This window comes from Oncorhynchus nerka, linkage group LG21 (genome assembly GCF_034236695.1).
Source record: "Oncorhynchus nerka isolate Pitt River linkage group LG21, Oner_Uvic_2.0, whole genome shotgun sequence".
Lineage (NCBI taxonomy): Eukaryota > Metazoa > Chordata > Actinopteri > Salmoniformes > Salmonidae > Oncorhynchus > Oncorhynchus nerka.
The window spans coordinates 9230181-9245701 of NC_088416.1; the positions used below are offsets into that span (position 1 = coordinate 9230181).

Here is a 15521-nt window from a genome sequence, read left to right on the forward strand (position 1 = left end):
GAGACAAAACCGCGGCTCGTCAGTGAAGAGCACTTTTTGCCAGTCCTGTCCGGTCAAGCTAGTGGGTTTGTGCCCATAGACTACGTTGTTGCCGGTGATGTCTGGTGAGGACCTGCCTTACAACAGGCCTACAAGCCCTCAGTCCAGCCTCTCTCAGCCTATTGCGGACAGTCTGAGCACTGATGGAGGGATTGTGCGTTCCTGGTGTAACTCGGGCAGTTGTTGCCATCCTGTACCTGTCCCGCAGGTGTGATGTTCGAATGCACCGATCCTGTGCAGTCGTTGTTACACTTGTCCTCGCAGTGGCAGACCACAATCAGCCGTCTGTCCTGTCTCCCTGTAGTGCCGTCTAAGAAGTCTCACAGTACGGACATTGCAATTTATTGCCCTGGCCATATGTGCAGTCCTCATGCCTCCTTGCAGCATGCCTAAGGCACATTCACACAGATGAGCAGGGACCCTGGGCATCTTTCTTTTGGTGTTTTTCAGAGTCAGTATAAATGCCTCTTTAGTGTCCTAAGTTTTCATAACTGTGACCTTAATTGCCTACCCTATGTAAGCTGTTAGTGTCTTAATGACCGCTCCACAGATGTATGTCCATTCATTGTTTATGGTTCATTGAACAAGCATGGGAAACAGTGTTTAAACCCTTTACAATGAAGATCTGTTAAGTTATTTGGATTTTTACAAATTATCTTTGAAAGACCGGGTACTGAAAAGGGGATTTTCTTTTTTTGCTTAGTTTAGTACACGGTATGACCGCAACTTCACCCTGCCTGGACTCGCTCATCCGAATGACACACAAGGTCGTACAGAGACAATGCACTGAGTTTATTCAGGGATCTCTGGGGAAGCGGGGATAAGAGCATCCGAGTAGAAGATCAACATTTGCATGTCAGAGGGTTCAGTTCAGCCTCACTCTCAGCGCACACACACAGAACTGGGAAAATACTGCTGGAATGATGCCCTTGATGCCTTTGTTAATCTACAAAACATCACAGTGAATAAAATACCAAAATGAAATGCCCAAATAGCACCACTGCAGCAGGAAAGTGGCAGTTTAAGAGAGGCACTACTAATTATAAATGATCTATATAGCCTGGCAGCCCCATGTACTGCAATAGCCTAATAATAGGTTGGTGGGTAGATAAAGGGATAGACCGATGGATGAATGAAGGAATTGGTATAGAGGGAAATTACTCAAAGAAATCAGAATTTACTGGGTGGAAGTAATCAACGAGTGAATGGAGAAAGGAGGATAAATAGGGTTGGGACTAACTGGGTAAGGCTGTAGCTGGGTCTTGTCTAGAGATATATATATTTTTTTAATTTGACCAAATTTATTTTTAAGCATTTTCGCTAACCCTAACCTAATCCTCCTAATCTGCTGCGTAAGTTCCCCGAAAAGTCAGTTGACAAAAGCTGCATCTCTTCTAGACAAAACCCAATAGTTCAGGGGATGACTGGGAATCCCTGTGCCTCCAAGCACCATTCTCCTGTTAACACACTTGGTGAGATAAAATGTTCAGAATGTTGCGGGGAGAATTGCAATGAATAGAGCGGACAGACTCCTTGAAAAGACAATCGTTCGTATCGGTTCTACTCCATACATTTCTGAAACAGACAATAACTTTAAAAACAGATTCTCAATAAGATAAAAGTAACTCAAAATAGCCTTTACAATCTGTATTCCTCACAGTTTCAGCTATAATTTAGGCGTATCTATAATCATCCACCACGTTGATGCGGTAGACGAACAGGCCTGGGGAATGGGAATTACACACAGGAGAACAAACAGACCACGCAACAGACCCACTCGAGAGTCAAATCAGCATCGTTGCGGTCTATTCCATTTTCCACGTGATGACATGTACTGTTCTCAAAATGTGGGGAGATAGACAGAGCGCTCTTCAAAGGCAAGAGGCATTCAGTAAGCCAGGGATAGGCTAGCGGTGGGGTGGCAACATGCTCCATAATACTAAATCAGTGTAATGTGGCTAACACTAGTAGCGTCAAGCTGCTCCTTCTAATGGGTGGCAGCTGCCAGCCGGATGCCATCACCTACAATAGAATTCTGGAGGAGAGAGGAGGGAGGCAGGACGGACGAGAGATGATTAGGAGGAGGAAGAGAGGAGAGAAAATTAGGAGGGAGGACGTGTGGTTATGAAATGGAAGGGAAGGGTACGAGTGTGTGTTAGCCAAAATTGGACTTTACGGAGATTTTTTTTTAAAGCAATTACTCTTGTATTCTGTATCTCTTGTACACACACAAACACCACAATCTGATTGGGCTAGGCCAGCTGCAGCTATCTCCATGTGTTCAGGCTCTGCTGTCTGGACTATAACCTTACTCCTGTAAATTGTGGGGCGAGGAGGAGGCGGGAAAGATAGGATAGACGCTCCATTTACACACAACGCCGTCTTAGCAGTCACACCAGTCCCAGTGTAGAGGCTGGACACACTCATGCATGCACACTTACACAAACACAGATAGGCCTACACTGAAGCATGCGCACACAGTCCCCTGTGTGTGTGTGTTTAGTGATTCTAACTCTGCCATGGAGAAGAGGGGTCGGGGCAGCCTGCGGATGCAGCAACTGTCTCGCTGCGTAGGAACCATGAGGCTAAAATCAATACATACTCAACCAAATATGACGGAAGCAACCATGTGAAGTACTAAGATACTACATTACAATATAAACACACTAGCGCACGGCTTCCAGAAAGCATATTCTACCATGGCTATTTTATAGCTATCAAAACAATGCAGTTTAGCTTAGTTATCATTCATTATTCATGGTACGCTTTTAACACAGTTGCGGTTCCACTCCCAGAAATAGTCAGAGGGAGAGGAGGGCAGGATGAGAGGGAGATGGCAGAGGAAGGGTATACAGTCCCTGATCTCATCTCATATAGAAGCTAGAGAAAGAACGGCATGAATATCCTCCCTCTCCCTTCTCTAGTCTTCTCTTTTTTTCCCCCCTTCTCCCCTGGCCCACCAAAGGAAGCTATTTCCTAGAGATGTCACAACTGACTGTCTCATCTGTTGCCTGCCTGTTCACTGCTCAATGAGCTGATCTGTGCCTCGCCGCATCCTGCACAAATCACTGCTCCTCCTGTGGCCATGGAACACACACACAGTATTCCATTTGTATGCATAATCAGATTGCACAAATCCCAATTGCTCATGTGCATACATAAAACTCACACATTACATGGCCTATGTGCAATACATAGACTATGGGAAACTACTAACAAAGAAAACACACACACACACACAGGTTTTCCCCTTGTCCCAACAATGATCCTAAAGCTAGAAATATCCAGAGGGGAAAATGCTGAAAATATCCTTAGTCTGCGTGAGTCATATGTTGGACGACTGCCTGGTCGACACGATGGCGTTGTTCAGGAATTCAATGGAAACACCTGTGTGTATTGGAAAGAAACCCCGGTATTGGCGCCTTTTGTTCAGGCACCAGTAACTGTCCAATAACAATGGCTGTTAGTCAGCAGCACAGCGTCAAGCGGCAGCCTGGAAACCAGCAGGCTGTTCTGTAAAGGTGCCGCTAAAGAGGGGGGCTTGCTCATACACACTAGTGCAAACACACACTAACAAAGCGGACATTTCTCTGAAGGGGCGAGCGAAGCGGTCAGGCTAAAGGCTAACAAAGCAGATCTGTTCCTTTATCTCGTCTCAAGGATGGAGCGATTTTGTCTGGTGATAGATCAGCGTTTCCTAAACTAGGGGTTGAGACCATGGGGTGGCGAGAGAAACTCAGAAAAATAACCACAATAATTCGCCGCTTGGTTCATAGAACCGCGGTTACGTGAGTAACCTCCAATATACACTCAATGTGGTCGTGAGTGTTTCTTCCTACAAAACGCCTGACCTTCTGCGCTTTCCAATGTCTTTGATGCATTTCAGTATTTCAAACCATACTTCCTTCCGTTTAAAAATACAGTCAGAGTGATTTGTAATTGACTGCCATAGCCCTAAATAAAATAAAAAGGTTTACTGGCTGTTGATGACATCACCTTATTGTTTTACATGGTGTGGTTGCAAAAGAAAACTCAAAATGGGGTAACGGGCAAAAAAAAAATATACAGGTTTGGGAACCCCTGTGATGCACAATGGAAAAGGCTGGGGCTCTGGCAAGTAGCCACTGCTTTCAGGTCTCATCTCAGGGATGTAGAGTGTGCCGGTCTAATATAGACAATGGACTCTGATGACTGACAGACGACCTTGGCTGGCTGCAAGTCCCCCAATCACAAAGCACCTGACAACTGATGAGTCCTCTCCTTCAGTGTCGAACTAAGCCTGCAACTGTGTTGACGGTGATTGAGCAACAAGTCCCTTTGCATGCTGAACAAACCCACGCAATATTAGGTATACCAATGAATATAGACTTTTTCTATTGTATTAGTGACTGTATGTTTGTTATTCCATGTGTAACTCTGTGTTGTTTGTGTCGCAATGCTTTGCTTTATCTTGGCCAGGTCGCAGTTGTAAATGATAACTTGTTCTCAACTGGCCTACCTGGTTAAATAAAGGTGAAATAAAAAAAATTAAAAAAGGTACTATTTAATAAAGCTGCCAGTTGAGGACTTGTAAGGTGTCCGTTTCTCAAACTAGGCACTCGAATGCAAAAAGGTTTTCTAATTAACCTTTTAAAATGATAAACTTGGATTAGCTAGCACAACATGCCATTGGAACACAGGAGTGATGGTTGCTGATAATGGGCCTCTGTACGCCTATGTAGATATTCCATTAAAAAAATAATCTGCCGTTTCCAGCTACAATAGTCATTTACAACATTAACAATGTCTACACTGTATTTCTGATCAATTTGATGTCATTTTAAAACAGAAAATAAATGCTTTTCTTTCAAAAACAAGGACATTTCGAGGTGAACCCAAACTATTGAACGGTAGTGTATATGGTCATTTTTAAATATACAGGGTGAAGTTCATTTCATAACAAGGACAATTGCTTTTTCTACCTGCAATGCTCAATCAGCGGGAGGAAAATAAAACGTTTAGACCATTTGGACCAGGGCTGCTCAACCCACTTCCTGGAGATCTACCGTCCTGTGGGTTCAGTCCAACCCTCTTCCTGGGGATCTACTGTCTTGTAGGTTCAGTCCAACCCTCTTCCTGGGGATCTACTGTCTTGTAGGTTCAGTCCAACCCTCTTCCTGGGGATCTACGGTCTTGTAGGTTCAGTCCAACCCTCTTCCTGGGGATCTACTGTCCTGTGGGTTTTCAGTCCAATCCTAATTTAACACACCTGGTTCTACTAATTAGCTGCTCAACAAGACCTTAACTAGCTGAATCAGGTATGCTAAATTAGGGTTAGGACAGAGATCTCATTTTCCATCAATGTAACTTATGCAACAAATGTTAGTGCATCGAATCGTATCGCATTGAACGTTTCTCAAATCAAACCGAATCTTGTCAAACTAAATTGTTTCGTTCATGTTTGACATCAGTCAAATTGTCTCGAAAGGGAAAGATGCACATTCCTAGTGCAACAGTATTGGTTTTGTCTTCCTGGGCTCATTAACACGAGTCACACTCTCCAGGTGGGGTGCAGGAGGAAGGATAGAGGAAAATGAGAGAGACTGCAGCCTTGGGCCACGCCTGTTCTCCATTCACATTGAACAAGTTGACACTTAACAATGATAAAGATCAAATATTTATCTCACACTAGATTCTCTCTCTCTCTCACTCACACACACCTCCATCTCCAGCCATGTCTGGCAGCGCTGGAGGTCCATAGATCCAGACAGTGGGAACCACAAAGCTCCTTTACACATGTTCTCCTGGGGGAGAGGAGAACCAGGTGGTGTTAAGAGAACTGACAGTCCGGTATAAAACCACTATATACTTCTGGAACAACTGATGGGAGCTGAGGAAGGGTCAGTAGCGAGAGAGAGTAACTGACAGAGTGAAAATAGTGGCAGGGCAATAAGACACAGGGAGACCGTCAGACGGATAAGGGGAGGTGGAAGGAGAGGAGGGGTGGAAAGAGAGCAGGAGGGAAGAGCAAGGCAGAGGGAAAAAAACAACAGTGAAAGAAAGCCAGACACAGAACCAGCCCGTCTCCCCCACTGTGAGGTGTCAATACTGCAGAGGGATAAAGGCCTTTCTCCGCAAGTCCTCAGTGGACACATCTACCACACACAGAGAAGCAGAGAGGGCGAGCGAGGCAGAGAGAGAATTAACTACAGAACAAAATACAAACCCTGCAACCCCCAAAAAAGCCTGTGGAGTTGATGGGATCCTCAATTAAATATACAGACCACAAATTCCAATTAACTTTACTTCATCATTCTCAGCTCAGGCATATTCCTCAATATTTGGAACCAAGGACTGATCACCACAATCCACAAAAGTGGAGACAAATTTGACCCCAATAACTACCTTGGGAAAATCCTCTGCATTATAATTGACAGCAGACTTGCACATTTCCTCAGTGAAAACAATGTATTGAGCAAATGTCAATTTGGCTTTTTATCAAATTAGCGTACAACAGACCACGTATTCACCCTGCAAACCCTAATTGACAAAAAAACAAAAACAAAGGCAAAGTCTTCTCATGCTTTGTTGATTTAAAAAAAGCTTGCCTCAATTTGGCATGAGGGCCTGATATACAAATTGATGGAAAGTGGTGTTGGGGGAAAACATACAACATTATAAAATCCATGTACACAAACAACAAGCACGGGGTTAAAATTGGCAGAAAACATTTGCTTCCACAGGGAAACAGCTTAAGCCCCACCCTCAACATATAAATGCATTGGCGAGGGCACTAGAACAGTACGCAGCACCCTGCCTCACCCTCCTAGAATCATTAGTCAAATGTCTACTGTTTGTTGATGACCTGGTGCTTCTGCAGCACCTAGATCTTCTGCACAGATTGTCAGACCTGGGCCTCGAAAGTAAATCTCAGTGAGACACCGTTGCCCTACAGCACACAAACTACACCTTGGCCTAAACATCAGCGCCACAAGTAACTTCCACAAAGCTGTGAACGATCTGAGACAAGGCAAGAGGGGCCTTCTATGCCATCAAAAGGAACATAAAATTCGATATGCCAATTATGATTGACTAAAAATACTTGAATCAGTTATAGAACCCATTGCCCTTTATTGTTGTGAGGTCTGGGATCCGCTCACCAAAAAAGCATTCAGAAAATGGGGACAAACACCAAATTGAGGCTCTGCATGCAGATTCCTGCTCAAATATCCTAGGAACTGTTGTGAGTGTAATGTTTACGGTTCCTTTTTTATTGTTTATTTCACTTTTGTTTATAATCCATTTCACTTGCTTTGGCAAACATTTTCCCCATGCCAATAAAGCCCTTAGACAGAGAGCGCGAGAGAAACAGAGAGAGTGTATCAGATACATCATCTCAGGAGGGGTGTGGTTGACAACAACCCTTCCACATTACATCACTGCTCTGCAATCTCCAGAACAGAACTCCACAGGGACAGGGAGGAGGGGAAGAGAGGGATGAGGGGAAGAGAGGGATGAGGGAAGAGAGGGATGAGGGGAAGAGAGGGATAGGAGGAGGGAGGAGGATAGCTTATCATTTCACATCTTTGTAGTGAGTTACCAAAGCTATTCTCTCGAGCCCTAGGCTATAGGGAAGGATGGATCCAAGATGACTTAGCTGCTTCTCTCCTCTCACCTCCACCTGCTGTCACACCTCTTCACCTTCCAGACCTGTCACTTTCAATCTGCTGATGATCCGTTTGATGATCTTGTTCTGGCTGCTTGTGAATGTGTGACGTGTGTGTGTCCACTCTACGCTAAGGCCCTGGCACCTGCTTAACATTACTCAAGCTCATACACTCCCTTCTTACACTGAGGCTACTTGGCAGTGTGTCCCGGATTACTTCATTAATAGCCTGCAGTTTAGCCTATTCTCTGAGAGCCACAGGACTAGGACCAGGTTGCTAAGTAGCAAAGAGGCTAGTAACCAAAAAGCTACATAGCGTTTATTGTGTCAAAACACACGTCATGACGACATGTCAATTACCATGTGAGGAGAATGGCGTAACATCACGGTGGTGTCAGTCGTTTAGTCTTAACTGTAAGTCAATTAGGATCATCCGTCGTCTAAATACAGACACCCTAATTTTGTGATCGTTTAAGCCTCCTCAGTAGGGAATGGCTAACCACTAATGGCAATTATTAAAGCGCCATGCTAATGAGTTGGCTGGATAATTAATAACGACAAGATGGCTGATGTCTCAATATGATTGGAGAAGGCTAAGGTGTTATCAGCACATGTGGAATGACTCAAAGGATTACAAGGCATCAACTGTATAGGCCAGAGGCTTCCCAAACTCAGTCCAGCACCCCTGGTTTCACCTTTTTGTTTTTTGCCTCAGCACTACACAGCTGATTCAAATGATCAAAGCTTGATGAGTTAGTTATATGAATCAGCTGTGTAGTGCTAGGGCAAAAACCTAAACTGCACCCATCACAGAGATAGATCCTTCCAACCTCCCCATACATCACTAGCAGACAGGCCAGCCCAATAAAGCTGGCAAATGAGACGGGGGGTGGATGACGGGGCAAAAAGGTGACAAATAGGACCAAGGCTTAATGTATGACATGTTCTCCAGAGGGGACAGAGCGGGAGAGCAGAGGTCAGAAAAACAAAGCATGAGCCTTGTGCTGCTTACGAGCCTCTAAAGAGCACACCTCTAATGCCTTTTCAGCTAGTCGTGTGGTGATAACTAATGTATATCCAACCACATTCCAGTGCCCAACACGGGCCGTTATCGACGGAATACTCACTCATTACCCCGGATAAACCAGAGTCATAAACAATACGGGTGAATGCTAACACTCAGAATTTTCGCCTAGCATAGATTAGCAATACCTGTAAACAGCATCCTGAAAGGACCGCACTCTACCTTCCGGACAACAAAAGGAGACCAAATTCTCCCAAGTCGGTATGTAAAAAGAGATATCGGCCTATTCAGCAAACTAAGGGGTTAGGCCTATAACTGCAACTGCTTGCAACAAGAAAACAAAAACCTCTAAAAATAGACCCTGGTAAAATAAGACATTTAAAAAAAAAAAGTTTTTTAAAAGAACCAATGGGACAGAAGGGGGGGCCTTATCACTTAAGGACAAAAAGCTCTTCATTAGCATAGCAACCATCTGCCCAGAGCTAGCCCATCTCTTCCTCCCCTCACTATCTCTCCCTCGTGCCCCCTCATTCTCTTCCCAGCTCCCTTCATCCTCTTTCTCCCCTTACTCTCTCCATCCCTCTTTCTCTCCTCCCTTCTCTCTCTCTCTCTGCAGTAGAGTCGGCAGCAGTGGGCCCTGGCCCCGGCTGCACCCACCGTCATTAGCAGCATCACGCCACACTCCACCCCTCCTCCATCCCCAGGGCCTAGGCATCACGGTCACCTCAGACCCCCCTGTCTGACAGCGCCGTCTCCGAGCACAGCCTTGAATAAGGGATAAGAGGGTGGGGAGGGAGGGAAACCATCGCCCCAAACTCAGTACCACGCCCTGCCTTCCACTGTCAGCTACCTGCTGCAGTCATAGCCTTGGAAAGCCTATCAAAGGAAAGTTAGGGAGGGCTAGACAGTGTACTGCAGCAATGGGGCTGAGTTAGCTAGTGTTCTAGCAATGCCGCTGTGTGCTCACCGTCGCCGTACTGAACTGTAGGCAGCCACGGGCTTCCACAGCATGAACCCTGTCAAAGACCTTCAATAGATGCCTTAGCCTCATTGAGAGACAATGTCCTTCGTAGTCAAGAGATGCACTATTTTCAGTCCTAGCGTCCTTGCTAGGCTAGCGATGTAATGGTTGCTATTCAGGAGGCACCTCCAGTTAGTGGTTATTCCATTTAACCAATATGAATAGCTTTTCACACAGGTCTTAAAGAAGACTGCAAGCTTGAAACATGGGGTTATTTGTACAGTTTCTAATATGACTAGCCCACCATTGTGAGAGTGCAAAGCACCTTCCTATCCAATCAAGTTTAAAACAGGTAGCTATAGATTCTATTCAACGGAGCCTCATTAAAACCATTTCATTTTTAATTCTTGAAGCAAATTTGAAACATTGGGTAATAGTCCACCTCTGATGGAACTAGCAAAGCAACGCACCTTCCTTTCCAATCATGTTGGATGGAGAGATCACTATAGAGGAAAATGATTGCCCGCTCAAACAAAGACATCAGAGAGCGGCGGTGTCCTTGACCTAGATGATATTTTATTTTTAAGATGATATTTCTTTTAAATTATGAACTTTTATTTAACTAGGCAAGTGAGTTATGAACAAATTCTTATTTACAATGACGGTCTACCTCGGCCAAACCCAGATGACGCTGGGCCAATTGTGCGCCGCCCTACGGGACTCCCAATCACGGCCGGATGTGATACCTCACATCCATTATTTCTTATGAGGCTCAACGCAATGTGCCAAGCTTTACACATATCCCTCATAGTCTTAGAGTCTGGCGGTGAATGAAATATGCAAAGCATGTTCTTGACCGGCTTGGATAATGAGGTTCTGGGAAGTGATTGAAACAGCGCCACGCCAGTGGCAGATCCGAGACCAATCATACCATACTCTCCTTTTGGAGATGTAATTAAGATTTCATTGGGAAAACGTGGCATAGCTTATTACAGTGCAGATAAAAATAGTGTCAGTCTGCCATTGTTGAGGCAGCGGCGTGCATCTATATAAAAATGTCCACAGGGAAACTTGATGAAGAGTAATACGTTTACATCTGAAGAAGAAGAAGAAGAAAACTACAGAGGTGACAGTGGGAAATGCAAGCTTTGCACCCCACGGGGAACGCATATTTTTCTATTACGCTTTCTCCGAGTACATTTGTGAGGAACTGAATACGAGAGGGAATTAGTTCTACTTTACCTCACGGACGCATGCGTCACGTTGAGACAACAAGTCACAAGCCGTAGTCCTATCTACTTGCATGTTGTTCACCTTCTCTGTCTTGAAGTAAATATCTGTCATACGAATCCTGAATGAACACCTCATTGGAATAACAACTGCAGGAGCAGTGAGGGAGACAAAGAGGCTGGTGAATCAGGTAGCCAGGCTTCCCTAATAGGAAAGCCTTGTAAAGTCAATGGCAGAAAGTAGCTACAAAGGGGTGGAAACCAGTGACGCCTTACAACACGTCAAACCAATCCCTTGCTTGGGCGGAGCTGAAAAAGGTGCCCACTAAATTAGTTTGTGCCGTAGGAGCGACAGTGGTCGGGAATAGGGGATTAAAATCCCATCAAAATATGTTGATGTGTGCCGTGTTTGTGGTTACTTTCAATTCCAATAAAATCGGAGACCGTCGGTAACACTTGATACACTAAACTTTTACCATAGCCTGTAAGTAGACACGTCATAGCATATTTTTTATGTATTGATCTAGCAGAGGAATGGTAGTGCCTTCAACGACTCAATTTTATGTATAGAGCACATCTCTGGCAAAACAGAATTCTGTTCGTCCTCTAGGTTCTTATATTTCCTGCAATGTTACAAACTGGCATACACAACAACTCTGCAAAATGTTTTCCGACCAGGTAGGAGGACACAGTGACTAACATAACGCAGCACCCCTTCCACGAGCACGTGGGGAGAGGTTCTTGAAATGTAAAATCCACTAAAACATTTGCACACCATTCTAGCCAATTCTTCAGACCTCCAAAAGGTTGGTGTGACATGATTTGGATGCATGGCTATGCAAAACTAGGGTTAAGGTACTGACTTTTCGTACCCCAGTGTCCCCGGAAGTGTGTGAAAATGGGTATTAAGCAGAGGAAGGTAAGACATAAAAGCAGTCAGGACAGACTTCCTTGGAAATATGCTATTTTTTTTTGCATACCGCAGGAAGTGGCCTGGTCATGAATTATAGATGTGAATCTTTGAGTTGCTCAAGAGAATATGTGACTGAAGAAACACCGTCTGAGCAGTAGGTAGACAGAGGATGCACACACAACAGTGATGAGGGAAAACAAAATCGATACAGTTCCATATATCGGGATATTATTTGACAATAGATCATATTGTATTGACTATATAATTTTTGCACTAGTTCGGTGCATCTGCGTCAAAACTCCAGTCATTTCCCATCTCCTTTTTAAATAGGTAGCATATGTTTTCAGCACTTTTATTTCCATGACTGATCAAAACTAGTTCTCATGGCACTCTTGTCCCTCTGCAGTAGACATATAGTGAGCAATATGTTTGGAACAATGAATCGCAACACATGTAGAACCATGAGAATCGCAATACATATATTGGCACCCAAGTATCGCGATATCGTATCGTGAGGTCACTGGCAATTCCCAGCCCTAACGGACAGCCAAACAGACACACACACACAGGGAGGAAGAATACACACACAGATCAGGCTGGACAAACACACAAACTGATAAGGACAAAAACACACACGGAGGGCAATGTTTAAGGCCTAAAACAAGACTGGCATTCAAAGTCACACAGAGCCGAGTCACCCTTGTGTGTGTAGGTAAACATCCCTGACCCATTGTTATCCCCACAGATACATGACTAGACCTTTGTCCTGACTTCCAGACCCTGAATCCATTGCTAGAACTTTACACATTTACTCCAGAGGACAAAGCAGCACAGCCTGCCTGCACTGTTCACCGTGAGTATCTTCTAGGCCCAACCCCATCCCAGCTCCACTCCCTCAGTGTGACCCTTTTCCATAAGGCCCTGGAATGAGCTCCCTGTTACTGCAGTACTGAATCCCATTATGTCAATACGGCAATAGCTCTCTCTTTTCCGTTTGTAATGATACTGGCTCGACAAAGCTTTTATGCATGGGCTTTGAGTGTTTGGATACTCTGCTTTGGGCAACCTTTCTTTTGAATTAATATTGTGAATAGATTGGACCCTATTTAACTTGATTTTTGTGATGGCATAGGTTATTTCCCTATGTAATATAGCGATAGCCTCAACCTGCTTCCGACTAAGTTTGGTAACTACTGTGAAATGCATTCATAGGCAAGGTTAAATACCATTTACAGCTTTGTATCGATGTATTATTGTTAATAATAAATTAAACGTCAGCAAAACCTATCCACTTTAAAATGTCAGTCATGCAGGATGTTATCCACTTTAAAACTGCCTTTGGCCAATGGAAAACTAACATTACACCATCAGTATAATTGATTAAACTGACTCCTCGTGTAGTGGAGGGTTTAGCATAGAATCAAAGATTTGTATAACTAACCCAAGATGGAAACAGGCTGTGGTCCTATGGGAGCAAATTAATAATAGTGGGCAGAACAAGCAAGGAGGTGGGCAGAAACCATATTGACGCATTCTAGCATGTATTTGCATTTTAGAGAAGGCCTACGCGTGTGCAATAACTCAATTCGCCCTCCTAAACAACCGCTTCTTATGGGGACAGAAAACTGCATTGAGATCAAATATGCTTCATCAATGACAAAATTAGCAGAAAGTCGGCCAGAATCCATCTCCCACTGCCGGCAATTGGGATTCCGCTCATCACATTTGGTGGGGAGTGGATACGTCAACCAGATGCTTCAGGTTTATAGATCCGGTAAAACGTCTGGGTCATTGTTCTATCAGTGATATCATTTTAGCAATCTCCTATGACGATGGGTCATGGCTAGCTTGAACTGTCAGTGTCAGATACAACATCAGCCAGAGACCACCTTACATGATTCAGTTAAAGTCCTTTATCTCATTGTTTAAGCAGCAGTTTTAGCAAGTGTTCCTTCTCCTACAAAAGTTGTCAATGATTCATTTACTGAAAACCTGAGACGCAAACTAGCTAGTTAATTGATCAGCAACGTGCGTTTCATTAGCTAGCAAGGTAGCCTAGCCAACCTGCCAGTTAGCTAAACTGGTTCGTGGAGAATATTGGTTTTAAACCTAAATAAATGACTAGCACACTAGCTAGTCGTTTAACCAGTAAGCAATAATAAAAAAGTTAGCTAGCCAAACATGCTATGTCACACCCAGTTGAACAGCACATTTCAAGACATGTGGGCAATATGCTGAAGTTAGGAATAGTAATTGCAACAAACAAGTACACAAGCGCGCCTAAAACGTTCGCAATACTGGTTATAGCGTGCAGAACCGGTGGCGGTGTACCGTTACTAATTAATTGAACCAGCTGTCAATAACGGGAAAGCACACCTTGTGCTGGGAGCTAGCTTAGCTCACTAAATGTTACCTCCCAACGTTGAAAACAGTGTGTGGCTAGTTAGCGAACGTTAGCAGACAATTACCTTTGTTTCCCGTATGTCTTGTTTCCCTCCTTCTGGGTACCACTGCACCCGGACAAAACCCCTTCCCAGAGGTGCCAGGCTGTCCACAACACTGCTATCGGTGTCCGAGTTACAGGGGATACAGCCACCTCCACCACCACCACCACCACCCCCGCCTCTACCTCCGCCATCTTCGAGGTCCGAATCTGAATCAAACTCCTCCTCGCCTTGTATCATTCTGACTAGGCCGAACCGGACCAAGTCGCGATACCGACCTGACACCAAATCGTGGGAGAAAAGAAGCCGCTGGGAGCCGCCTGCAGAAGGAGAGAGCGCCATGGATGGAGGCTCCGAACCCGGGCTTACAGCCGGAGAAAGAGCTGCGTCTGTTGCTATTGCGTCCGATGCCACCGGTTCCGCCATCGCTGCAGTTGTCAGGGAATAATGCGAGAAAGGGGGAGAGATGGTGGAGAAGAAAAAAAGAGAAACCTGTAACCAGGGAAGTGCACGTGTTTACGTCAGTAGGGCGCGCGCTGCGTAAAAGCACTCCGAGAAGAGTCGAGGGTCTGTCAGATTGACAAAGGTGTTTTTTTCCACCGGCCTTGACTCTGAATAAATGAGTCTGAGACAGCAGACAGTTATATCACACCGTTATTATAGCACATCTTTCTTGATATTCTAGTCACACGGGCAGGTGTTGCTTCCTCCACGATGACACAAATGAATGATGTAATGTGGCCAATTTCGTAGGATTGGCCACAGCCTAACAATAAAGTTAATTAAATATCACAGCCATGATCATGTTTTTATTTATTTATTTAATTTCTTACAGAAATGCAAACATAATGAAAGAGAAGACGTCAATTTCATCAACAAGTCTGTAGCCCGGGCTCGAATAGGCGTTCTGTGCCATTTTTCGCCACTTGGTGTAAGTGTCGAGTGCTGAAATTGGCTTATTATTGCAGACACAGCCATGGTTTCACAGGATTGTGGCATGAAATAACATATTTTATGCATACCGTGCCTGACACGGTAGTTGTGTTATGTAGGCTAACTTGATGGGACATATGTCTTATTTGTCAAGCGCAAAGATGCGCGTATAAATCTATAAAAATGTATATAATGCGAGAAGCATATTCTATTTTTTGATAAAGGGATTCCAACAAATACAGACGCTAACTCTGTTCTCTACCTGCATTTATTAGGTAGCCAAAAAAACAACAAAACGAATTTCGTATTGGTCAGCAACGTATTGCCAGCAGG

The 15521-nt window shown here is 44.4% G+C and overlaps 1 protein-coding gene across 1 annotated transcript in view; it reads right to left on the reverse strand.

Annotated features, from left to right (window-relative positions):
* The window catches only part of LOC115103803 ((E3-independent) E2 ubiquitin-conjugating enzyme UBE2O-like), a 42903-nt gene extending 28123 nt beyond the window's left edge, over positions 1-14780 (reverse strand). Inside the window, 1 exon segment of the mRNA XM_029624762.2 lies at positions 14280-14780. Coding sequence (XP_029480622.2) covers positions 14280-14681 — 402 coding nt within the window. The 5' untranslated portion in view covers positions 14682-14780.
* Positions 14781-15521: the final 741 nt, after the last annotated feature.